The sequence below is a fragment of the Myodes glareolus genome, chromosome 14, assembly GCF_982192425.1.
Source record: "Myodes glareolus chromosome 14, mMyoGla1.1, whole genome shotgun sequence".
NCBI lineage: Eukaryota > Metazoa > Chordata > Mammalia > Rodentia > Cricetidae > Myodes > Myodes glareolus.
This window is the reverse complement of record NC_142039.1, coordinates 5,579,583-5,604,645: the sequence shown is the minus strand read 5'-3', so window position 1 is coordinate 5,604,645 and position 25,063 is coordinate 5,579,583. Positions and strand designations below refer to the sequence as shown.

At 42.9% G+C, this 25,063-nt stretch overlaps 1 protein-coding gene across 1 annotated transcript in view; it reads left to right on the top strand.

Annotated features, from left to right (window-relative positions):
- Gad2 (glutamate decarboxylase 2) overlaps nt 1-23,337 on the top strand; it is a 68,996-nt gene extending 45,659 nt beyond the window's left edge. Inside the window, exons 10-16 of the mRNA XM_048461041.3 lie at nt 2,210-2,326; nt 3,597-3,661; nt 7,488-7,566; nt 13,643-13,792; nt 16,008-16,115; nt 16,428-16,517; nt 19,908-23,337. Of these exons, the coding sequence (XP_048316998.1) occupies nt 2,210-2,326; nt 3,597-3,661; nt 7,488-7,566; nt 13,643-13,792; nt 16,008-16,115; nt 16,428-16,517; nt 19,908-20,081 (783 nt within the window). The 3' untranslated portion in view covers nt 20,082-23,337. The remainder of the gene's footprint in view (nt 1-2,209; nt 2,327-3,596; nt 3,662-7,487; nt 7,567-13,642; nt 13,793-16,007; nt 16,116-16,427; nt 16,518-19,907) is intronic.
- The last annotated feature ends 1,726 nt before the right edge of the window (nt 23,338-25,063 follow it).

Below are 25,063 nucleotides of genomic sequence, written 5' to 3'. Positions count from 1 at the left end.
CCGCCCCCCCTCCCAACACCCTCCCACTCCCCCCACTCCCCCCCTCCTTCCCCTCCGTCCCCCAGGGCAGTCAGGGTTTCCTGCCCTGTGGGAAGCTGCAGTTCCCTCCCCCTCCCTCCAGGTCCAGGAAGGCGAGCGTCCAAACAGACTGGATCCCCAAAATCCAGCATATGCAGAGGAAACAGGTCCCAGTGTCATAGTCAATGGCATTTCAGAAAGACCCCAGGCCAGCCACAGTCAGAGAATCCGGCCAAATTCCGAGAATCTGGCTAGATCACGTCCTCGTTCAGTCCCAGTCCGACTGGCCCTGGTAAATTCTCATCAGATCCGTTCCCTTGTATCAGTGGGTGATAGCATCCCTCGCAGTACTGATTTCGTCTTTCATGTTCCTCCTCCTTCCGCTCCCGCTCCGGACCTCGGGGGGCTCAATCCGATGCTCCAATGTGGGCCTCCGACTGCATAGCTGTCCTTCGCCAGACGAAGGATCTGGGACTCTTGTCTATTTCTCTCTCATATCTTGATTTAACCCATTTCTACTAATCTGTGTTCACCACGAGGTCGTGGCTTACTGGGAAAGATTCAGCATGTCTGATTCTGGCAGATCCATGGTGGTTCTCTCTCTCTCTCTGCTTTCTTCTTCCCAGAATTCAGTTCTGTCTCCCCGCCTACCTAAGTTCTGTCCTATCACCAGGCAGTTTCTTTATTAACCTATGAAAGCAACACATATACAGAAGGACCTCCTACACCATACATATATGTGCATGTACATGTATATGATATACATGTGTATATATGTGCTTTATAATGGTTTAGGTTGCTTTATAGATAATCTATACAGGGACAGGTTTCTAAAAGTCCTTACATGATATGATTGGTACAGGGCAGACCTCACAGCTAGCCATGCTCACAGCTAGGGACTGGCATGCTCGTGCAGCATGTGAGTGACTGTCAGTGGGGTTTTAAGAGGACCACATTAAACCATATATTCTATTCTGAAGGCATGAATTTAGAACTCCTTTAGAAAGAGCAAGACAAGTTAGGGATATGACTCAGTTGGAAGAGTGCTTGTCTAGCTTGCAAAACACCCTGCGTTGTTGCCCAGCGTCTATAAACTAGGTGTGGTTGAGGCAGGAGAATCAGAAGCTTAAAGTCATCCTCAGTTACATGTGGAGCTTGAGGTCATTCTGAAAGATTTGAGATCTTGTCTCAAAAATATAAAAACAGATAACAATACCCATCAAAGAACATGCCCTTGGATGATTCACAACTCAGAGATTGCTTTTTAAGATTCTCTGTTTAACTTTTAGTAAATAAAAGGTACAATGCATGGTTTAACAGTAGATATAATTAGTGTGTGCTTAGCAGTAATCATTAATTTTCATATGCTTTTTATTTCCTCGTACAGCTTTCTTGTATTAGAAAGGTGACTATGTAAACCATAAGATTAAACCTTTGCTGCCACCTAAAGACAAACCCCGAAACCTCAGTCAGGGTCTATAAACCAACAGTGCCCACCAGGACAGCCTAGAGTGACCACACTGGTCGAGAGAATCCATGCCTTTCTTCCACCCTCATAGCCATGTCCTATTTAAGTCAATTTTCATGTTGCCATGGCTTGGAGAATGTTTAGCCCCATGTGAGTCCCCCCTCTAAAGCTCCAAGTAAATCACCTGAGCTGGTCCACACAGGAGCGTGGGCTGGCAGAGCCCCTCTTTTGTCCCACCTTTCATACCTGCCCATGCTGAGGGACGAGGTAGGTTCAGGTGGCTGGGTGTGAAGAAGAAAGAGCAGAAAATGAGCAAAGGAAATAAGACGGATCGCTGAATCTACCTGGAGCATGTAAATGGTGACGTCACTGAAAACCTCCGGTGCAGGGAAGCCAGTGCTGCTGACTGCTGCTGTCACAGGGCAGCTGCCAGGTGCCGCAGAGTGGAGCCATTGGTTTAGCCAATTTAGGGCGGTGACAATTCTTCTGATGGTTAAAACGATGCACATGGTAGGGGAGAGGTAAGAAGCCTTGGATCCCAGTGTGGTGCCCACGTCTGTAGAGCCAGACCGAGCTGGGAGGACTGTCACATACTGAGGTCGATCTGCACACTGGGGTCCAAGTGAGACTGAGCCACACAGCAAGACCTTGTCTCAAAAAATTAAATGAGTAAATAGGGCCAGAATTCCTGCGTACACAACGGGGGCTCTCTTGCTTTTGCAGGGATTTGTTCCTTTCCTTGTGAGCGCCACAGCTGGAACCACTGTGTATGGGGCTTTTGATCCCCTCTTGGCTGTTGCTGACATTTGCAAAAAGTACAAGATCTGGATGCACGTGGATGTAAGTACCCATCAGCGACTCGCGACTGGCCCAGCTTTTAGATGAGACTCATGGAATACGATCTGCATTCCCCGCCCCTGTCTTCCCCTCTCTCTCTCTCATTTAGAATGATGGCATCTCAGATTTTAAAGATCTCAGAGGCACAGAATTTACACAGTGTGTGTAGTATTAGTTAGAAACAGCCCGAGACTAATTATGCATTAAGGTTCCCCACACGACAATTTCATTGACATTCCCATTACTTGAGTCTGGTTCTCAGTTTATAGATCCATAATGTCTCTGGCTAAAAATCATCCACACACACAGTCACACAAATGCAAATCTTCCTTATAGATATTATATCAGTTACATTTGTAACAGAACCCCACAGGGTTATAAAGCTCAAGTTCAAGTTAGATAACCATGTATGTGGTGGGTAAAAAGCAGACTTGACAATTCACTATGGAATATGGATTGCCAAATTTCCAACACGTTAGTTTGGTAAACCAAGAAGCTGAACTATATCTGAAATGTTTTGACACGATGTTTATGACACCAAAATTTACAGAAAGTACACTACCATTTCCTAATAAGAACCATGTCCATCTGCAAGGCTGAACTGAAGGGATTGGATTTAAATTGAGTGTGTTACTTGGTGTGGCTTGAAGATCAGTTGCCATCTGCAAAGTACTTGCTAATGAACCAAGGTGAGATAAAATATTTGTGATAAATAACCAACCACAAACCATTACCAACTCAGCACAATGTTTAACTCAATTGATCTTTGTGTTGCAGTATTTTCTCCATAGCAGAAGTGATAAGTTGTTAACATTCAGGAACCAACATTTATGCTGCTGTGAGTTAAAACTGCAAGCATTCAACATGGAGCCTGTTTAATGGCTCCCTAGCCCGTCTTATCTTACTCCAACTGTGGCAACCAAAGACTTTCTCATTCTGAGAGCATGGGCCTTCCAAAGGAACAACTAAAAGACTACAGGAAGGGCGGGGGAAGCAATCTTTCTCCCACTCATGCAAACTGGGAAAATATGTCTCCAATTTGACTCCATAATTATAAACATAAAATATATAAATAAAAGATAGAGTCTGAGACTTCCCACCTTGAAATGTAAAGACCTCACATTAGGAGAAGGTGGTCCACCCCCTTAATCTACATGCACCTATGAAGGTCATTTTCATATTATGACATTCCCACTAATATGGAAGGCTCTAAACTAAAAATCCAGGCCATAGAAAGGTGCTACACTCTCCCTTGTCTGTTCTGTCATTTCAGGCAGCTTGGGGTGGAGGGCTGCTGATGTCCCGGAAACACAAGTGGAAGCTGAGTGGGGTGGAGAGGTACGTGTGATTTCCTAGTCTATAATGTAGATGTTAAAAGTTACATAAAATTAAATGGCACTCCACTTCTAAGGAAGTCTTGGGATGCCAGCAAGCCCACTCTGTCTGTATTTGTGAGTCTTGCCTAAGTGTAAATACAAAAAACAAAAACAAAACAAACAAAAAAAACCAAAAATTCTGCATCAAGTAACTGAAGAAGGAGAATGGCTTTCAAAAACGGCGTTTATCTCTAGAGTTCATTCCTGGCCCCTTTGAATCAACCACCATAATTTAAAAATTTTTAAACATTTTTCTAAAGGGGGAATTTGTAGTTTTCATGTTACCATAAGAATAAAATCCATGACTTTAAATAAAGCAATAAATAGTTTTCTCAAAGCAGGTAAGCATGATGTCCTTTGCCATTCGCATTGCTGAAAGTTACATTTGGGATTAGACACAGTCAGCTGAGCCAAAGTGGGACACGCCAGAGATTTCATTCTCCCGACTTCATCCCACGACAACCTTTTTCTGACGTAGCTCTGATTGATGCAGTAAGTAGCTCTTATTTGGGTCCGGTGCAGCAGACCATTGAGAAAGGCTGCAAAACACAAAGGAAGAATGTTTGGTTAGCATAAAACATGTTGAAGTCCAAGGCGGGAAATGCAGAATACAAAATATGGCCTCAGGCAAAGGGCAACCAGTTCTCTCATCTCAACAGAGCAAGACAAGCAGGTCAGCAGGTCAGCTCCAGTTGTGAGTTCTGCCCCTCCAGACCACAGAGAAAGCCTTCATTTATCAGAGGCTGACAACTGCCTACCATGCCCTGCCAAGCAGCCAGATGCTGCCCAGGAAAAGCTTCCCTCTGGCTCTGCCCCTAGACATCTTGGCACAGGTTCTAAGTCAGGACCAGAGAAAAGGCTTCAGGAAGTTGGAAGCATCTGTCAGCACACAGAGAGACCAGACCAGAGAGTGTCTGTGTGAGACTAGGCCGGCTCAGGCTCAACAGACAAAACCCATGAGTGTGGAAGTGCGGGAGGAGGAGGTCGAGGATAGAGCCAAGAGTGTCCTTGAATTAGCAGAAATAAGGCTAAGAAAGAGTCGGGCAGAGCAGCCAAGCCAAGCACCCTAGTCACACCTACCAGAACTGTGTGTTTTCAGCCGTGGCACCTTCCATTCTGTGACTGTTTCTGACACAAACTGTAAGCATCTTTTCTCCCACCTTGAATGCCGCCTCCCTCGGCAAGTGCTGAGAACCACAGAGCACTCCACCACCGCCACATAAAAGCTCACTAAATTACCTACCTAGAGCCTCGGGAAATAAACGCCCACACGCTTTCATCCTGAGGGTTATTATTTGAGGGAAACGCTCACAGTGTTCATCTTGGCACACAGAGTCCTCTGTGTTCTTGTTGCTACAATTCTCAAAACCAGATTATGACTAAATTAACCAAATGGAATAGCCAAGGATGGAATACTCAGAAAAATAAGGGCACTGCCATGTCATGTTCTGAGCACGCGTAGCAGATCAGAACCATCCTTCACCGTCCCTAGCATGATACGGCCACAGAACCCGTGGGAATTGCTGGAGTACAATGTGCGTGCACTTAATTTTAGGAAAGAAATGCGGCTCTGTCGGAGAAAACTTTTCTCTGAGTATCACAAGCCAAAGTTTAAGACTCGTTCCAAGGGGAGAAGAAATCTATGGTCCATTCTTGTCCATCTGTGGTTTCAGAGCATTCTCATAGCATAATGGCAGAGCCTTATCCTGCTACCTCTTTGGGAAGAAGCCAAGTCCTTCAGAAGACTTTCTTTCTGGCTAGCACTGCCTTCCCTAGAGCCAGTGTAGCCGAGAAGCCCAGCTCCTCAGAGCCGGTCTGACCTTGGAACAGTCTACTCTTCCAGGACCCTAAGGACTTGCTGAGGGTTGCAGTGAAACAGAAACTGCGTCACCAGTGGCCTTCAACCCCACTTGAGAGCCAAGGCAAGAATGCTGTTAAGAGAGGTGGAGGAGGAAACGATCTTTCCTGGATCTCAGCATTCCAAAACATGTGCCAAGCATCAGCACTGGATTTAGCGTCATCCAGTGAGGGGCAGAAATGGAAGAGGCGTAGTCCTGCTAGAGAGCAGAGACGTTTGGAAACGTCCTTGGAGAAAGTTGAGTCCAATCTGGGTGGAGGGTGGGGTGTGTTTGTGTCCCTCTGTGTGAATCTAGAGCAGAAAAGTGGTAGAAATACAGAAGTTCTGTCCAGGAGGTTGGCAGAATATCGGCCATAAGTGTAAGTCCCAGGAGTGCTGACCAAATGCCATGGACCCTCAGCTGAATTGTTCATTGACTTAAGAAGGATTCCTGGTACAGCAGGTGTCTTCTGATGGGCCAGAAACCACCTGTCATTCATCAATACTTCCCAAGGCCCTCACACCTTGAGGGGTGGGAGGACAGCAAGCTAGGACACTTTGGACACCGCTGCTATGGGATGCTCCACTGCCTCCCCTGCTCCTGTGGGTCTCTTTATACAAAGGTCAAACTATGGTTCTCATCCTAAAGACCTTCAGCATCTCAGCAAGCATTGAGCTTGCTTGACAAACACAGATTCCTTGGCGGGAACAGTGCTCTGGGCACTGGGAAGGAGGAGTTGGAGCAGTGCAGGAGCCAAGGGGAGACGTTAAAGGAACTGGAATGTGACTGAAGAGATACTTTCAGAATCTGGATGGGGGGGACAAATAGAATTAAAGTGACGCCAAGAAAGAGGCCATGGCATGGCGGGCCCAGGAGTGGAGCAGAATACCCAGAGAACGAGAAGTAGTCTGCCATAGTGGAAATGCAGAAAGGAAGGGAAGGGATGTCGGCTGGACACAGAGGTCACCCTGAGCACCCCAGTCATGTGCTACAGTTTGGAGTTTTAGCTACAGGGAAAGACCATAAACAAAACTGCAAAATAACCCTAGTGCCCAGGGGTGAGGGAGAGTCAGTTAAGACTAATCCAGATTAAGCTACTAATAATTATTATTTTTAAAGAAATATGAACCATGGTCCTAATGTAGTATAAGTCACTGAGCTGTGCACCTTACAGCCACAGTTGCTGAAAGAACTTAGAGTTTCATAAGAATGAGGACAAAATTAATTGGAAACTCTGCTGTAAGGTAGGTGTGGGCAACCATACCCGTAATCTCAGTATGCAAGAGGCTGAGACATGAGAATGACAACTTTGAATCATCGCAGGCTTTGTACTGAGACCCCGTTTCAAAGGGAAATAAAGGAAGAGACGAGAGAAGGGAAGAAGAGGAAGGAAAAGATAGCAGAACCTCTCTTGTATGGGCCATGCTGCTCACCACAGTTAGAGAGAGATGGTTTCAGGGGACTAACCGGAAGCCCCCCTGGAAGGACACCTGTAAGAAATGTGTGCAAATTGAGCAGGACAGATGCCATCAAGGACGGTGATGGGTGCAGCAAGGTTTCTTCATACCTTTTCCTGTGGTAGAGTCAGAAGCAGGGAAAACAGAAGCACAAGGATGACCTTTCCATCTGCCCAGTGCAGGTCAGCAGTGGCTAAAGGCAGGACCCTGAATTCAGTGATCCCAGGCACCCTAAGGGCTCTGAGACCACCATACAGGCAAATGTACACTTCCGTTAGAGGTACAGAGAAGAAAGGGCCACGAAGCATACTCACCACGCCCGTCTCTGTGAACAATGGGAGGCTGTACTTCTGTAGATGGCGCATCATCCTAGGATCTGAGACAAGGACAGCAGCCTGGAAGCCCTGGTGCCAGGGCTGGAACCTCGGTAATCTGAACCCAGAATGCAGTGCTACCCTCTAATAGGACTTTTGGTTGTTTTTTCTTTTTTTAGAGCCAACTCTGTGACATGGAATCCACACAAGATGATGGGAGTCCCTCTGCAGTGCTCGGCTCTCCTGGTTAGAGAAGAGGTATGCTTTCCTGACTCTGGGGCCGTCCGGGAGTGGGATCTCCCTGTGCTAATGTAAATCGTGGTCTCTGCTCAAGTCCGGGTGTCCACATTCCCCCACAGAGAGCTCTTCTGAGCTCTTGTTTGGAGGGGAAGGAAGACTTAACTCTCAACCTTTAGAACTGAGAGGCCTTGACTTCAATTGCATGTTTTCTGTGAAGATCTTTCCTCAGATTGAACCCCTTCCCATACAGAGAGCTTTTATGTCCCTTTCTCAGAAAATTAAATTCACAGTTTGCTTTTGTAAATAAGACGAGGAGTAGATTTCACCATCAGAAAGAATAGTTTGACCATAGGAAATATATACATGATAAAAAATTAAAGTTAGTTTTACAATTTAGATGCATATGCATGGGTAGATATACATGGATACATTATATCTCATAGTTAAATTTAAAGTCAAATGTCGTATTCAGAAAGTAAATTTAATCCATATATATGGATTAATTTATTTATAATGTGGTTAATATATATAATTATATATACCACATTATAAATAAATTATATATGTGTGTATATATGTATATATACATTATATATATATATATATATATGTATATATATAACCACAAAGAGAATAAGCAATGACCACTTTCATTCAAGGTACTTAGACATGTCAGGTCTGAAACAGACTGTTGACCCCTGCATCTCCTTCCTGGGCCCAGGATGAGACATGTTCTCACTTTCACATCTCTCTTGTTTTTAAGAACTAAGCAAAGAGCCAAATGTGTGGTTCACATTTAATGTCCTCACATTAAGGAGGCCCAAGCAGGACCACTGTCAGTCAAACCTTGCCTAGGCTACAGAACCAGACCCTACCCAGACACAAGCCAAACCAAGCAAATGAAAGCAAGAACTAAACTAATTTTGTCATGTTAAGATCGTGATACTATATTTAAGTATCATGTCTAAAGCCATTTTTAAACATTTAACTCTACTTGCTTTAACAATATTTACTTATTTTAGAAGATACAGATAAATTTAAAATCACCCAAAATTCTGTTATTTGAACATAATATCACTAATGTCTTTAAATATATGCTCCCACAATTTTCCAGGAATGTGTATATTATATATAAATACATTTTTAAACATTTAAAATAAAATTGCTACCACGCACCTCACACACTACATTCTGTATTTAACATTCTAGAGTGAACACAATATTTCCAAACTTTATCTTATTGGTCTTTTACTGCTTTCTCACATGATACCTAGCTGCTTGACAAAATCCTTAAACATATATCTTTATTCCTTTTCTGATTAGTAATCCCTTTAAGAGGGATTTCTGGGTCAAAGGCAATCTTCCTTCTTTGATCCTTCTTGACTACTGTAGATGTAAGCACCATGCCCTCTGTGTCTTCATCAGAGAAATTTAAATCTGAACACAAATTGAAGGCAAACTGCTCTACAAAATTCAAGGAAAACATTGTAAAAGTATTCCTCAGGACTGGTTTTCACAGAAACACTTACTTTAACGCTATTGCCCTCGCCCATGGACACCTCAGCTGTACTACAGGGAAACAAAGAAGAAACCTTTGTCACTGATGTCCCAGTCAGATGTTTGGTAGCGACTTGCATTCTGTCACCACAGGCCAAACAGAGAAAGGCAAGTCATAGAAAACAGGCCAATCTGGATCTAATTAGCTGCGGTACTGGAAAGATTTGATGCAACCCAGGGTAGCGCCTTGTGGTTTGGCACCTGACCCATTCCTTTTCAAAATACTCGCTGACAACTTGAGACACAGAAGCTCCTGTCTGCTTCTGCTTCTGACAGGAGGTGATGGAGTCAGAGCGCAGGCTGTGTTTCACAAGCTAGAACAGCAAGACTCATCTGAAAGAGGACTGGTGTTAATCGCTCTCCTTTCTCATCACTAGGACCAAACCCTTGATAGCAGGGAGGTTTGTTTCAGCTCACAGTGTGAGACGATCCAGTCCATCACAATGAGGAAGGCACAACAGCAGGCCACAGCATGGCGTGTGGCTGAGATGTCTCACCACCTCCAACATCCACAAACACAGATGAATAGGCTGAATGTGGGCTAAGCTACACCCTTAAAGCCTACCCCAGTGAGCCATTTCTTCCTAAGGTTTGCACAGTCTTCCAAAACGTCACCACCACCCAAGGTTCAAACATGTGCTACGAAGGAGCGTTAACATTCAAACCATAACATTTTCTTCCTGGCCTCCTGACAGTCGTTGCCATCCCATAATACTAAGTGCAGGCAGTTCAAAAATCACTGTAATCCAACAGTTTTAACACTGTCCCAAAGCCTCTTCAGAAATCCAAAGCAGACTGTAAATTACGACCAGCTAAAAGCCAAAAGCCCCACAAAGGCTCAGAGTAAACATTTTAGATCCAAAGGGGAATAAAGGGAACATAGCAAGGGACGGGTGGGACCGAGCAGGCTTGTACTTGAGGAGACATGCTCGTTTTGAAAAGCACATGGAACTTCAGTGTGTACTGTACAGGTCAATAAAAGCCAAAACACTATTCAAAAACAGCACTATTGAGATAAAAACAAGTATAAACTCAGCACCCAAAAATTGGTATCTTCACTGTCCACTGGTTAGGCCCCACCTGCAGCATTTTTGCTTCTTTTGGTCTCAAATTACATATGGGCCCCATCAAGTGAGACTTCCAACAGCAAGAAAACCTCATAAGCCTTTGCGATTAATGATCGGTGTGGGAGGTGCTCTACATGGCTCTCGGTTTACTTTGTCATACAAGCTCGGACCACCTGCCCAGGGTGGCACCTCCCACAGTGGACTGGCCCTCCCACATCAACCAGTAATAAAGAAAATGACCCACAGACTCGCCCACAGACCAATCTGATGGCATCATCTTCTCAGTTGAGGCTCCTCCTTCTCAGATGACTCTGGCTTTCTTGAATAGACTAAACCAGCACATACACTGCTACAGGGTTAGAAACAAAAATAAATCAAAAAGAAGGGAATGGGTTAATTTAACTCTAAGAGCCTCTCAAATTCAAGTGCATGTGATGTCCTGGCCACGTCCCTCCACCCCTACTCCCTTTGGAATACAATGAGCATGGCATCACACAAAAATGCAGTGAAAATTCTGAAGAGACAAAAACTTCAGTTTTCAAAAGGTTGAGATGTATTGATAAGAGTTTAAGACAAATACTGGCATTGCAAGACATTGTTAAAGGCTTTAATATTCTGTTACATATTATAATAACTAGACATAAGACATAAATAAGTAAGTTCTTAGGTCTATTTACACCTGAGACTTCCATTTTCTGCAATACCCACGGATGTATTTAGACTAGTTTGGAACACAGTGGTTTATGACTGCTTCCTTGCTCAGAACCAGGACTTTAACTCATGAAAGCCTTGTGTGTAACAACCTAGATCACTGTTTGCTTCTGAGTACATGGTAAGCCTGGCCAGACCCACCCACCACCCTACACTCTAAGAAGTTCTTTCCTTTGGTACAGATGAAACCCACCTATTTGTGAGTTTTCAGTGCCATGGAAAACCTGGTACAAAGAAGTTTTTGTGGCCATGAAACAAACTGGAAGCACCTGCTATAACTCTACTAATTGTATAATTCTATTAATCTGCAAGGGGATTTTCTTTTTCAAATTCAACATCTTCGTCCTGCTCTCGTGCTCACATATCATACTTATTTTTTCTCATTTTCAAAGATAACTATGGAGTCCATGTACTATGAAGCCCAAGCTACAGGTGGAGTAAATTCTATTGTCTTCCAAGCATCCTGTCTGCATTGCCCAGCATTTTAGTTTGGATAACTTTTTAAAAAGGTTCTCACTTCTACTTCAGCTCAGTGATCACATTTTCGTCTTTTCTTCTCTTGTCATGAGTCACAAGAGAAAGAAAACCAAATGCCAAAGCTTTTATAAAATCACAATTACACAGCAGCTGACAGGAGAGTCAGAAGCCTCCAGTGGATGGGATAGATTGAATCGTGGTGTCGTTTCCAGTAGGAGACTGGCAATGAACGCTATTGTAGTCAGAAGCATGACTCACCCACGGTTCTTTAGAACAATCACATCTCTGCCTATTTCTATATTAGGGTTATAGTGCTTGGGCAAATTCATGGTCACTGACAGGAAAATCTCCTTTGCAACCACCATAGGCAACTGAAAGTGAAAATTAAGTCTCCAAGTCCGGCCCTTGGGAGAGGAGCAGAAGAGGGGAAAGTCTGCTCGTTTAGCTTCAACTCATAATTTCAGTGTCTTTGAATTTTTTTTACATTCCAATTTATAAAAATAAGAGCAATGAACTATCGATTAGCTCAAACACCAATAACTACAGAGGAATAATAATAATTACCATCAAATAGCTCTAATAATTACAGAGGAGTGAAAGTTCTAGAAGAACCACAGTAACGGTATTTTTAAGAACCAGAACGTTGAGACTGGAGAGATGGCTTAAATGTTAAGAGTATTGGTTAACCAGAGAAATGCAAATTGAAACAACTCTGAGATTCCATCTTACACCTGGAAGAATGGCCACAATCAAAAATACTGATGACAGCTTATACTGGAGAGGTTGTGGGGAAAAGGGAACACTCCTGCATTGCTGGTGATAATGCAAGCTGGTACAGCCCCTTTGAATGTCAGTGTGGCGATTTCTCAGAAAAATAGGAAACAACCTACCTCAAGATCGAGCAATACCACTTTTGGGTATATATCCAAAGGATACTCAATCATACCACAAGGACATGTGCTCAACTATGTTCATAGCAGCATTGTTTGTCATAGCCAGAACCTGGAAACAACCTAAATGTCCCTTAATCAAAGAATGGATAAGGAAAATATGGTACATTTACACAGCAGAAAAAAATAATGACATCTTGAAGTTTGCAGGCAAATGGATGGATCTAGAAAACATCATATTGAGTGAGGTAACCCAGACCCTGAAAGATAAATATCATATGAACTCACTCATAAGTGGCTTTTAGACATAAAACAACAACAACAGCCTACAATTCACAATCTCAGAGAACCTAGAAAACAAAGATGACCCTAAGATATATATATATATATATATATATATCTTAGGAATATTACATGGAAATATATATAGTACATGGAAATACTATATTTCCTGTTTTCTTCTTCCATAAGGTACAATGACATTTGGGTCTATGACTTTTCTTTCTAAACAATATATATATATCATGGAAAGTAGAAAAAGACAAGATCTCCTGAGTAAATTGGGAGCATGGGGACCATGGGAGAGGGTAGAAATAGAGGGGAGAGGAAAGGAGGGTAGTAGGAAACATATATATTGTTCAATAAAAACAAGAGCACTGGCTAATCATTCAGAGGAGCCAGATTTGATTCCCAGAACCCACACAGCAGCTGACAACCATTTGTGCCTCTAGTTCCAAGGGATCTAATACCCTTTCCTGTTGCTTTTGGGCACTACAGACACATGGTAGACTACAGACACATGCAAGCAAAATGCCCACACACATAAAATAAATCTTAAAAAGCAAAGAACCAAAAATCTTCTGAAGCCTCTTTCCCCTCCTTTTTCTCTTTCTCCTTCTTCTTTCTTTGAAAAGGGTGATCTTGGTGTATAATCCTGACTGGCCCGGAACTCACTATGTAAACTAAGGGGACCTCAAACTTGTAGTAATCCTCCTACCTCAGTTTCCCAAATGCTGGATTTCCAAAATATTTTAACTACAACAAAACTAGATTAAGATGATCTCCTAGAAAATGAACATCGTGTTGTGAAATTTATTTATCTATATATTTTTATAAATGTCATTTCCTAAGAAGAAGAAAAGAGAAACAGAAGTGTGTCCCTGTTAACCTCTGGTAACGTCCCTCCCTGAGTCACCATCCCACAGAGTCCGCCTATGATGCTGGCCTTAAGTCTTGCCCAGTAGTTTTTCTATTTAATTCCTGCTGTTTTCTTCTTCCATAAGGTACAATGACATTTGGGTCTATGACTTTTCTTTCTAAACAATTGCTACCGCAATGCAATCCTAATGCAGAGTGAGGAGAGCGCCCTGAACTTCCTCTTTGCTTTTGTAGGGACTGATGCAGAGCTGCAACCAGATGCATGCTTCCTACCTCTTTCAGCAAGATAAGCACTATGACCTGTCCTATGACACCGGAGACAAGGCCTTGCAGTGTGGGCGCCATGTTGATGTCTTTAAACTATGGCTCATGTGGAGAGCAAAGGTGAGCACAGGCCAGCTGAATGACAGCCACAGAAAGAAGTGATTGCTAGATGGAAAATCACTTGGGCAATTCTCTTTGATCCCATACCTGCATACCCACATTCTCCATGGGCAGGAGCACAACTAGACCCATCCTTTGTCCCTTCTCAAGTCCAGTAGTTTCTCCAGCTCTCAACTCAAAAACCCATTTGATGCGTCTGGCAGAACGCCATATTTTTTTTTAAGCAGTTAATTTTGTGCCATCCTCTCCATCTTGATTGATGATCCTTCTTGATGACTGATCGATCGCCTGGGTAGATTTGTGTATTAACAGAAGGAAACAGGACTGAAAAACGCCTACCATGATTGCTTGTCTTGGACTCTTCAAGGGATAACTCCCAATGAGAAAACACTTTTTAAAACTCTAGAAGTTTAGAGTTCTGTGTATCTCAAATGTTTTCTAGAGGTGATCCTTCCTTTACCAGTACTTTCTGTAGCTGTTGGTACAGTACAGGCAGGGCCTCTTCTCAGCCTTCTGGAGGCAGACATGCTAAATGTAAGGAGTCAGCAAAGGTCAGAGATTATATTTTTATCAGTTTATTCATTGAAGGTGTCATGCATGCATATAATGCATCCTCGTCACACTGTCCCTCCACCCTTTCTTATCTCGCCCACCCCCCAAGCCCAAGTCCGAATCCCACCTTCATAGCTTTTGGGGGACATTTTGGCTTTGCTTTGTGACCTTAGTTTAATTTTGGCTACACTCTCAATTCACATGAAAGAAAGGTTGTCATCCACGCAGTAAGCTAAGGCAAGAGTAGTGGGGTGGGTTTGAGAGCAGCCTGTCTTCAGAGTTGGATCTTGTCTCACAACCATGTAATCGTCATAGCCACATTTTCCATGGTGGTTCTTGCAGGGAAGGGTTGACTCCCACAACAGGCACGGCTAGGGGGCTTCAGATGAGATAATTATCCTTGCTTCTGGTCTAGGTGAGGGACTGCACTTATTATTTTGATAACTTTTGTCATTTCACCTTGAAAAAAAAAGTGAAGCTTGAAGTTGGAAGTGAAACGGAGAATTTTTCCATTTGGATGTTCAGACATTTGAAACTTTGTGTAACAAATCGAAAAAGCTCTTAAGTAATGCAGCTGGTGACCTTCCCTGTTTCACCTCTCTCCGAGGTCTTCTATTTCAAGGCTGGGAAAAGCGGGCGCCTTCACCTTGTTCTCAAGGGCTGACCTACTCTTGCAGTTTGACCCACGCCTAATATTTCTTACATTCCCCCCTCCCAGGAATTAGGACCTGGAACATTCTTTTCATGGGCTGTGTTGAGGCTTCCCTCTGGGGGATGATAAGGCCCTGAATAAAGAGGAGAGCATAGCCATCTTATCTCCATTATAGTTAGAGCTTCTTCCCCTGGTTCCCATGCTGGGGTAGGTGGCATTCCAGTTCCAAGAGCAGTAATTGCTTTTCTGAGATTTCCATTTACCCTTACTGAGTACAGGCACTAAAGGAGACAAGACATTTTGGAAATCAGTTCTTTAGTGTGTCCAGACATTGGGTAACAAGCGCCTGTCCAAGGCTGTTGTACTGTGTTTCCTATGTCCAGACCCGAGGTTTCTGGAGCTCAGAAGTAAAGGACGTCAGTGGCACACTCACCCATATGCTCACTCATATGTCACCTGACACATGAGTCACACACATCACAAAGGACAACACCGGAAAGCTAGGCAGAATAACAGGCTTCCTAAGATCAACTGGCATTCAGTGAGCGCCCGTTTGTTCTTATTGAGGCATATAGAGAGTTTGGGAATGGCTATTTTACAACAGGAGTGGGGGCCAAGCAGGCATGTGGGGGGTCCCTCACAGCCCACTCTTGTCTACAGAAAAAGACTAGCGCAGTCCTTCTGTTATTAATGACTTCCATGATTGCATCTATGAGCTGCAGAGGAAAATTTTCCCCTTGAGTAATCAAAATAATTGTCTGGGGGACTAAACCCTGGGAACAAAAGGAATCAGCTGTAGGCCCCAGTAATGAAAAGGAACAAATGCACCCGGGGGTGGGGGCGGGGGGTTAAACGGGAACCAGTCAGCAGCAAAGCCTCCAGGAACAGCCTCATCTCAGCACGGCAGAGCTGGAGAGGGCAGGCTGACCACCAGTCTCCAGAGGACTCAAATCATTCCACCATTTCCAGCTGAGAGCGACCCACACACCCACTTTTTCTTCTCTTTTCCAGGGGACTACTGGGTTTGAAGCACACATTGACAAGTGTTTGGAGCTCGCAGAGTATTTATACAATATCATAAAAAACCGAGAAGGCTATGAAATGGTGTTTGATGGAAAGGTACGTGCTCACATTTCCGGTCCCCAGTGTCGTCAATCCCACTCTACCCCGGAGTTTTCCGAGGTCAGTAATGTGCTGTCTAGCTAGGTGGGACCATTACAAGGGGACGCAATAGATGGCCGGATGGCTCCTCTGAGCTGGAATAAAGATCAGACTCACAATTAATTCTATAGAATGTGAAAGTGAGGCGCTCCAAAGGCAATTATTCATTTAAATACAGGAATTATCTTCTGAGCCTGAAGGATAAGTTCATTCAAACCATTATTGGAATTTGGGACCGGGTCTGAATCCTTCTTTCTTTCTTCTTTGTAGCCTCAGCACACAAATGTGTGCTTCTGGTACGTGCCTCCCAGTCTGCGTGTTCTGGAAGACAATGAAGAAAGAATGAGCCGCCTCTCAAAGGTAGATGCTGGGGGTTCCTTTGCTAGATGTCAGACACATGAAGTATCTTTATGAGGAATACCAGCTGGTACCCGTTCCGATCCCCTCTGTGGGTTCCACAGAGCCAGGATGTGTGAATTCCCTTTTCCTGACTTTTCACAATTCCATTTGCTTGTTTTTAGAGAGAGAGTTTATGATGTCTTAAAATAATTGATTGGGTGATAATCTCCACTGACATTCAGAAAGCACCAAGAACTGCCCTCAAAAGTTACTGATTTTTGAAGGAAAACAGATACTCAGTTACAAGTATAAAAGAGATTTCAAGTATCAGAAATGATGGGGAGAAAAGGCTGCTACAAGCCCTCTTGAGATACCAAGGCCAAGGCTACCGAGGGGTATGTCAAAGGAAGACTAGGATCCCTGCAGATGAAAACTCCTTAGGAAAGTTTGTAGATGTTAACATCTGCCCTTTAGCAATCCAGCACCACCTTTCTCCACAGGATTAAACTCGCATGTGGTAGACTTTTTCTTTTAATTTGTCAGTGGGTGTTGTATATGAGGTACATGTTCACATGTGTGTGCATATTCCCACGTGTACACCTGCATGTTGGAGAGAAATCCAAGTTAAATTCTGGACAAGACAAGGTCAAGAACCCACTCAAAAGTCATTTGTTGTGCTAAAGTACTGAGATGTGGTTTTGCAGTATAATGAGCTGCTGCAGGTTAGATGGCTCATGGACAATAGGAATTGATTTCCTACAGTTCTGGGGCTGGGAAATCTGTGATCAAGAAGCCAAAAGATCCCATATCTGCTGAGCCCTCACTTCCTTGTTTATTGACAACCTGTTTTACTGTACCCTCCTCTGGCAGAAAGAAAGAAAGAAAATACCTCTCCGGGGTCTCATATATAAGTCACTAATTCATAAGCTAGAGCCTCTCAAGAACCCCATCCCCTAACTGGGGATTAGGATCACAACACAGAAAGTTAAGGGGACACAATGCTCAGTCTCCAGTAAGTACTTTGCACATACTCTCTTGCATATGGCAAGGGAACATTTATCAAACTTAATGGTGGCTCATGAGCCTTTCCCAGGGGTTAACTGGTAGGAAAGAAATATTTAGATAACTCAAGTGGTTATTACTAATAGCAAGTGTTCACCCCTCCATGAGGATGTCAAAATGAGGATCTGGTAGGTGCACTTCTGGCTGCCCAGATGGGCTCTACGCACCTCTCTGCTTCTGGGTCCTCTCTTCCATCTCCATCATCTTCTTTCCCACTGCTGCTGCTCTAGGGATGGACCCAGGAGTTCATGCCGGCCTGGCAAGTGTCCCACCTGGAACTCCACTCTAACTTCTCTTCTCCTTATTCCTTTGTTGTATTGTTGTTTTGTTGCTGTTGTTTTGAGACAGGGGCTCACTCTGTAGCCCTGGCTGGCCTAGAAGTCACAGAGATCCACCTGGCTCTGCCTCCCAAATGCTGGGATTAAAGGTGTGACCCACCATGCCCAGCAACTCTTCATCATTACCCGCATCACTTGTATCCTCCACTAACTGAGGATTTCGAAAAGGCCAACAAATGAGTTTAATGCAAATTGGTAAAGAAGCAATTTGACTGCGTACTTGAGGGGACTTTGCAAAGGTCTAAAACTGAGCCATTTTTGGCAAATGTCTCTTTGATGACTGTTCTACTTCCCCATTTCATTTCTTATTATTCTATGTTTTAAACACAAAAGCTTTACAACATATAGTAAAAATACATTTCTATGATAACTGTATGTTATTTCATGAATACTACCCCTGAGGAAGAAACAAATGTGTATTTTAATTATGAAGAGACTTGTTGTGATGTAAGGGATGGTCCCCATTTTCAACTCAATTTCTGACCATGTACATCCTACATGAGTTGAAAGCCTTCCTGGAGTCTCATTTTTGGCTGTATCTTTGTTATGAACATCACAGATCAGATTGTATACTTACAAACTCCAGTAGCAAATGCATGTGGACAGATCATGCACCTGTGTAGATGCAACTGGAATGTGTGTCTTGTCTGAAAGAGCTGTTCCTCCCAGGCTACTGCCATAGCAGTTAGAATTCAGAACGCCCTCTACACTTCCCTGCACTGAGCTAGGGAACAAAGGAATGAAAAGGGCCATACCTAACTTCCAGGAGTTTACAGATGAGGTAGAAAGAGAAAATGTATTTGTTCATCAGCGAAAGGTCAATTAAGAAATGAGGATATTGTTAGACTCAGCAGGGAAGGGCCGTGTAGTTACAACTCAGAGAGAAAGATGGTGGCAGCAGGAAAGGGCTTGCAGCTCTTATAGCCCCGCGGGGGAGGAGGGCAGCTGAGCTCTCAGCAAGCAGAGTCCTGGAGAGCACACCCTGCAGGCTGAGGACAGACACCAAATGGCGAAAATGTAGCTGCTTCAAGGGATCTTTAATAAATTGCTCTTGCCAGAGTTGTAGATTGTTTTGGTGAGCAACTGAAGATGAATCCTTGGAGCTGATGACAAAGGGCCTTTGTGCCAAGCCAGGGAGCGTGAACTCAATTTGATACTGTCAAAAGAACCCATGAAGCTGCAGTGAACAGTCTAACATAAATACTGTGATCTTGTCTGAGATATTCTTCTGTATATAAAGCTGTGTGGATTCAGCTTTTTACTCCCAGATAATTCTTCATATAATTAAAGATTTTTTCCCCAAACAAAATACTTATAAGTGGAAGCAATTTATAAAGAGAATATAAAGAAACTGGGGAGGCCAGAGGAATGCTCTGGGTGTCTTCCTCTATGGCTCTGGCCTGGTTCTCTTGATACATGGTCTCCTGCAGAACTTGAAATTTAGTGTTTCAGCTAGGTTGGCCAGTGAACTCCAGGACCAGCCCATCTCCTCCCCACAGCATTGGTGTTACAATATGTGCGACCGCTCCTGGTTTTGTTACATGGGTGCTAGAGAAACACAGATCCTTGTGTTTTTAAGCAAGTGAACTCACCCGACAGAGTCATCTCCCCAGCCCCTCAGAGGTCTGCGACACTTATCCATCACTTGATACTATCCCTCATAATAATTGTATGAAAAATGCTTTCTTTGCAATGACTTCATATTTTCCAGTGTGAAACTCTCTCCAAACCATTTAGCCCTGGGCCAGTACTGGATTCTTCCCATTCCGTCCAAACACTAACTAGACAATCAAGATGGAGAGTGCCCGCTAGCCTACTGTGTGTTACTCTTATCATATTTAGGGTTTTTAACGTTTTGAGCTGTTTTTATTCTCTGAGTCCATGAAAACTTGAAGAAATTTCTTCAAGAGAAAACTGTGGTCCCATGCAGTTGAAAGCCAAAGTCATCGCTAGCTAGAGGGTTGCTAAGAGGGGTCCAGCCTTTGCACTGATGTGGCAGTCTCTCCTACAGGTGGCGCCAGTGATTAAAGCCAGAATGATGGAGTACGGCACCACAATGGTCAGCTACCAACCCCTGGGAGACAAGGTCAACTTCTTCCGCATGGTCATCTCAAACCCTGCGGCAACTCACCAAGACATCGACTTTCTCATTGAAGAAATCGAACGCCTGGGACAGGATTTGTAATCACCTCCCTCATCAAACTGTTGCAATTCTCTAGGTAGACAGTTAAGTTGTCACAACTGTGTAAATGTATTTGTAGTTTGTTCCAAAGTACAACTATTTCTATATTGTGGTGTCACCGTAGAGTACAGTTAAAAAAAATCAAAGCAAACAAACAAAAAAGAAACATTGCTCCTTTTAAAAATCCTTTCTTAAGTTTAGAATACCTCTCTAATAATTAGTGACAAAGGCTATATGTTCTAATCAGTAAGAGAAAGCATAATGTTGTTATAAATACTTCCCTTTTAATATAGTATGCTAATCCAACTTTATTTTCCCGTCAGAGCAGTAGTACTGAATAGTGCCGAATCACCCTTGAATCATAAAAGGTTCTCTGGGTGCCAACAAAGGACAAAGTAAATATAAAGTGTATACTGACAATAAAAACTCTTGCCTTTTTCATAGTATTAGAAAAAGATTTCTAATTTACCTATAGCAACATTTCAAATGTATTTAAATACATATAATTTTACAAAAAGAAAAATATATATTAAAAGAAATCCTATTTTGTAACATATAGATTTTATTTTATATGGGTTATACAAACTGCAGGGGCAGATATGAAACCTAAGCCAGATTTATTTCTTTATTTTTTTTCTCTCTTTATTTTCATGGAGGCACAATAAAACATTTTAGCATGGTAATTTTCACATAGAAACCCACCAAATTCTTTAAAAGTATAGTAACTTACTTTAGTATATATTATGGCTTATCATATCTCTAAAGGTAGTATTTCAAAACAAACACACACGAAAAAAACCCATGAAACTTACTGAAACAATTGATCAGATCAATAATGAAGACCCTGTTTCTGTTTGGGCTTTGCACTCATTGGCCCTGGAAGACCCGCCCTATAATCCCTGCCTGGTCCTGGATCCAGGCAAGCATGCCCATTCTACTTTCCCAAGTAGCCTGCTTTGAACAGAAGGTTGATATTAGTTCTTGAAGTGTTTTTTCAAACCATATTCTTTTGTTAGATCATCTGGATTAATTAAGAAAATAAACTAAAAATAAAACCTAATCAGCCCAAGCAAGGGGAGGGGGTGAGTAGCACTTAAGTGTGATGAGCTCAGAATATTAAACCCACCACGGGAGAGGAGACCTCTGTGTGACAGCAGTGGCTTCATCCCAAATGCCATTTTGCTGCTTTCTGGAGAAAGGGTCATTTGCATCAAGTATATGCTCTTGTTTGAATCCCTTCTTCATCCCACACTTTAACGCCTCTCCTGCTAGACTCCCTACCTCCAGATCCTCAATAATGATTTAATATCCCACGTGGCTGTTTCTTTCCTGAAATGAGTTCCTTGTTCAAGCAGCTTCAAGACAGCCTGAGATCTTTTATCTGCCTCCCATCAAGATCCACAGTGACCAGAATATGCAGAGATCACTAAAACTCAAAATAATATTTTTAAAAGTAAATTTCTTCCCCTGCCAACTTTATGGAGAGCTATCCACAGCTCCCATGATAACTTTAGAGTCACCTAGGAACAGACCTAAGCGCTGGCCTTTTACATGCAAATGGCGGGTACAGGTCTGGAAGCATTTTCCCACTCCATATGGATGGGCATTTCAAAACTCAGAAAGACTACAGGAACAAAGAAGGCCCTGTCCTTACCTATCACAAATCTTCATGACTTTGCCCCAGACTTCATTTGATCAGGCTGTGCAAACCTACTGGTCCTTGGTATGAATGTGGTTTTAGGCACTTGCTGTCTAGAAAGCCAATGGATTTCATGGAGCACTGAAGCAAAAACTCCCCGCGCATGAGTTAATAAAGGAATAGCCTCCCATGGTAGGTGCCTTCTAATGGCAAGCTTGCTTTTCCTTTCTATAAACTGGCTGCAGAGAGCTAACCAACAGCTGCCTATCCATCTTCAGCCTTGGGCCAAAAGTTGTCACTCCACAGGAAGAGACAGTCATCTATCAGACCCACTGTCCCTCTTGAGAAGGCAGCAAGGTCTAGTGTCCTGATCAAGAGAAACTTAGCCCTTGGGGGACAGACTTGGTAGCACAATCTGGCTTCTAGCTTGGTGAGATGACAGGCCTTGTATTCTAGAGAAGGAAGCAAATGCAAACTTAGCAGGTCCCGATCTTTTAATTATATCTGCCATCCACTTGAGAGAGAAGAAGGGATGATAGGAAGAAAACAGAATAATGGAAGGAGATTGTACTGAACATTGGTCCGAATTCCCAGTGCCAAAGGTCTTTCCTTATCTGTGACCTATTTTTTTTTCATTTAAAAAGCATTGGTTTCAGCTTTAATCAGAATTGATATGACCACTTTTATTTACACAGCAATATTTCATTTATTATTTAAAATACTTGAAAAAAGTGCAGTGTGTGTTTATCTGAGATCTCTAAATGGTATAGAGTTCATGTACTGTCACAGGATTTGAGTAAAGAAAAAAAATTGTGTGTGTGTATGTGTGTATGTGTGTGTGTGTATTGCCTTTAGTATGTTGTTAGTACAGTCTTGTCACCTCAGATTGGGGTTGTGCACTTTATATTGAATTGTGTGGTGTTGCAAATTAACATGTGTTGCTGTAAAAGCTTGCACAATTATCAGTATGTCTTCTTCTATGTGGTAGCTCTATTGAACTTTGACCTTTGAGACTATGAGAACTACATTTGCATCAGTCCCAGTTCTCACCCTCCCACACCTCCCAAGCTGTGTGCCCTCTCCATCAGCTGTTGTAGAGAACATAGCCTCAGCTAAGCCCCACCCTAAGAAATCCCTTTGAGGATTGTGTGATTGCACACAAACGCAAAGTGAACACCATTTCATCTCTGAGGTTAGAGAAACCAATTACAGAGTGTCACAAGCTGCTGATACTGCAGGTGTTGACTCCGTGGGGACTGGGAGTAGGTGCTGCTCCACAGAGCGTGGACAAAGGAAGCACAGGTGTAAATATAGTAGCAGGACAAAGAATCAAAGACATCAAGCCAGGTATCGTCTTGCACGTGCTTTTCTGTTTTCAAGTGCTAAGTGCAAACGCTGTGTATTAACTAGTTGCGTGTGCCAAGATCTTGTTACCAAATGGTGTTTCTGAATAATGTCAACATTTCCCCAGCATCCTCCATTACTAAAGACAGAATAAAAATAAAAATAAAATATACAGATATGTGGCAACTGTTCTTCCTACCAAATATAAACTTGTGTATGATTAAAGTATTTTACCTGTGTTTTCGCTCTAAACCCAAATAAACGTGTAAATGTGAATACATCTAGTCTGTGTATGGTCACTCTGCACACTGCCATATGGCAGAGGTCATTTTTAGTGACTTTGTCTTTCGGTCTTATTTCTGCTATCACCTTCTACTGACACATCTAGAGGATATCTTTACACAAATTCTAGTTTCTCTTTCAAACAGAAATAATCCATGAAAAATATTTTATTATAAAAGAATTATATAAGTAGAAAATGAGAAAAACAAAATAACAAAGTTCATGTAGCCTTCAACCTTTACTGTTTGTAGAGGCCAAATATTATTTAATCTATTTCTCTACACTACTTTATCCTCAACAGCAAACTATGTTTTTGTGAATGTGTAAAAGATAAGGACTCTCAAATAGCAGGGGCACACAATTCTGCCATTATTATCACCCAAGAAGAATTTTCCACTCTTTTTTGGAATGAGTGAAAGTATCTCAGGAGTATTAAGAATTCAGGTTCTGTAGTCAGATTGCCTGGAATTAGGTTAGAATCCCATCGCTGACCCTCTGGAATATTCCACAAACATCACCAAGCCTCTTTGATTTTGTTACCCACTTTTACACCAGCAACTTTCCTCATAAAGTCTTCGTGTTGGTTAAGTTGGATGTGTGTGTGTGTGTGTCCCTGAGGATGGCTCTTGGTATTTGTGCTGACTAATCTTCATCCTCAGCCTGATTGAATTCACCTGTCGGTGTACCTGTGAGAGCATTTTCATAGATGCTTAGCTGAAGGTGGAAGACCCACCCTAAATATGGATGATGTCATGCCATGGGCAGGGACCCTGGACTGAACAAAAATCGTAAGAGGAAAAAGAGAGCTGAGCACTAATATTCACGTCTCTCTTCCTCCAGACCACAGGTGCGATGTGGCCAGCCGCTTCTCATCCTGTTGCCACGCTTTCCCTGCACAGAGGACAGTATTCCTCCAAACCACATCCAAGCTTCCTTAAATGGCATTTGCCAGGCATTTTGTCACAGCCACAAGAAAAGTAATTAACACAGCATCCTATAAGCAGTAATGATACCACTGTTAACTTTATGTGAACTCTGTAAGTCACCTCCTTACACACCCAAACTCCACTGAGCTCCTCCATGGCTGACTCTTGTTCAGTGGAGTCTAGTGAATGCCCACTTAGAAAAGTTCAATCTGGAAACCGGGATTCAGGTTGTCTTCTACTTATTCATGTAGATTGCCTACCTGTCCTATTGATCTGTCTTACTCACCTTATCTAAAACACACAGAGCCCTAGCAAAACTCTCCATCCTCTCCTGTGGTACCCTACAGTGAGCAGTCGCTCCATCCATGCTTTGTGCATCTTTCCTGATGTTTGACGTCATCATAACTAAGTTCACTAATGTTCCTGAGCTTCCATAGCTGAGGGCTAAGGGAATATGTCCTAGGAAGAAGTCCTTGAGACAGGTTCAACATACAAATTTAGGAGTGTGTCCATTCAGGCTAGACAGATAAGAGGTCTCAGACATCCCACTTCCAACTCATATTTCTTCTGCTCTGTGCCCACTTGAACCCTCCCTCAAGCACCTGTCGGGTTAAAAGCCCCCATACTTCACATCTCCTGCACACTCTCTCTGCCATCAGGGTATCTGTGTGGAATCACTCACTCTCCCTTGAGTATTCTGTTCCTCCTCTTAATTCTGGAATCTAACAACACCTTCTGAGGGCCTGCACTGAGTCCTTACTGCCTCCATAAGTGATATTCATGTCCTAGTGCTG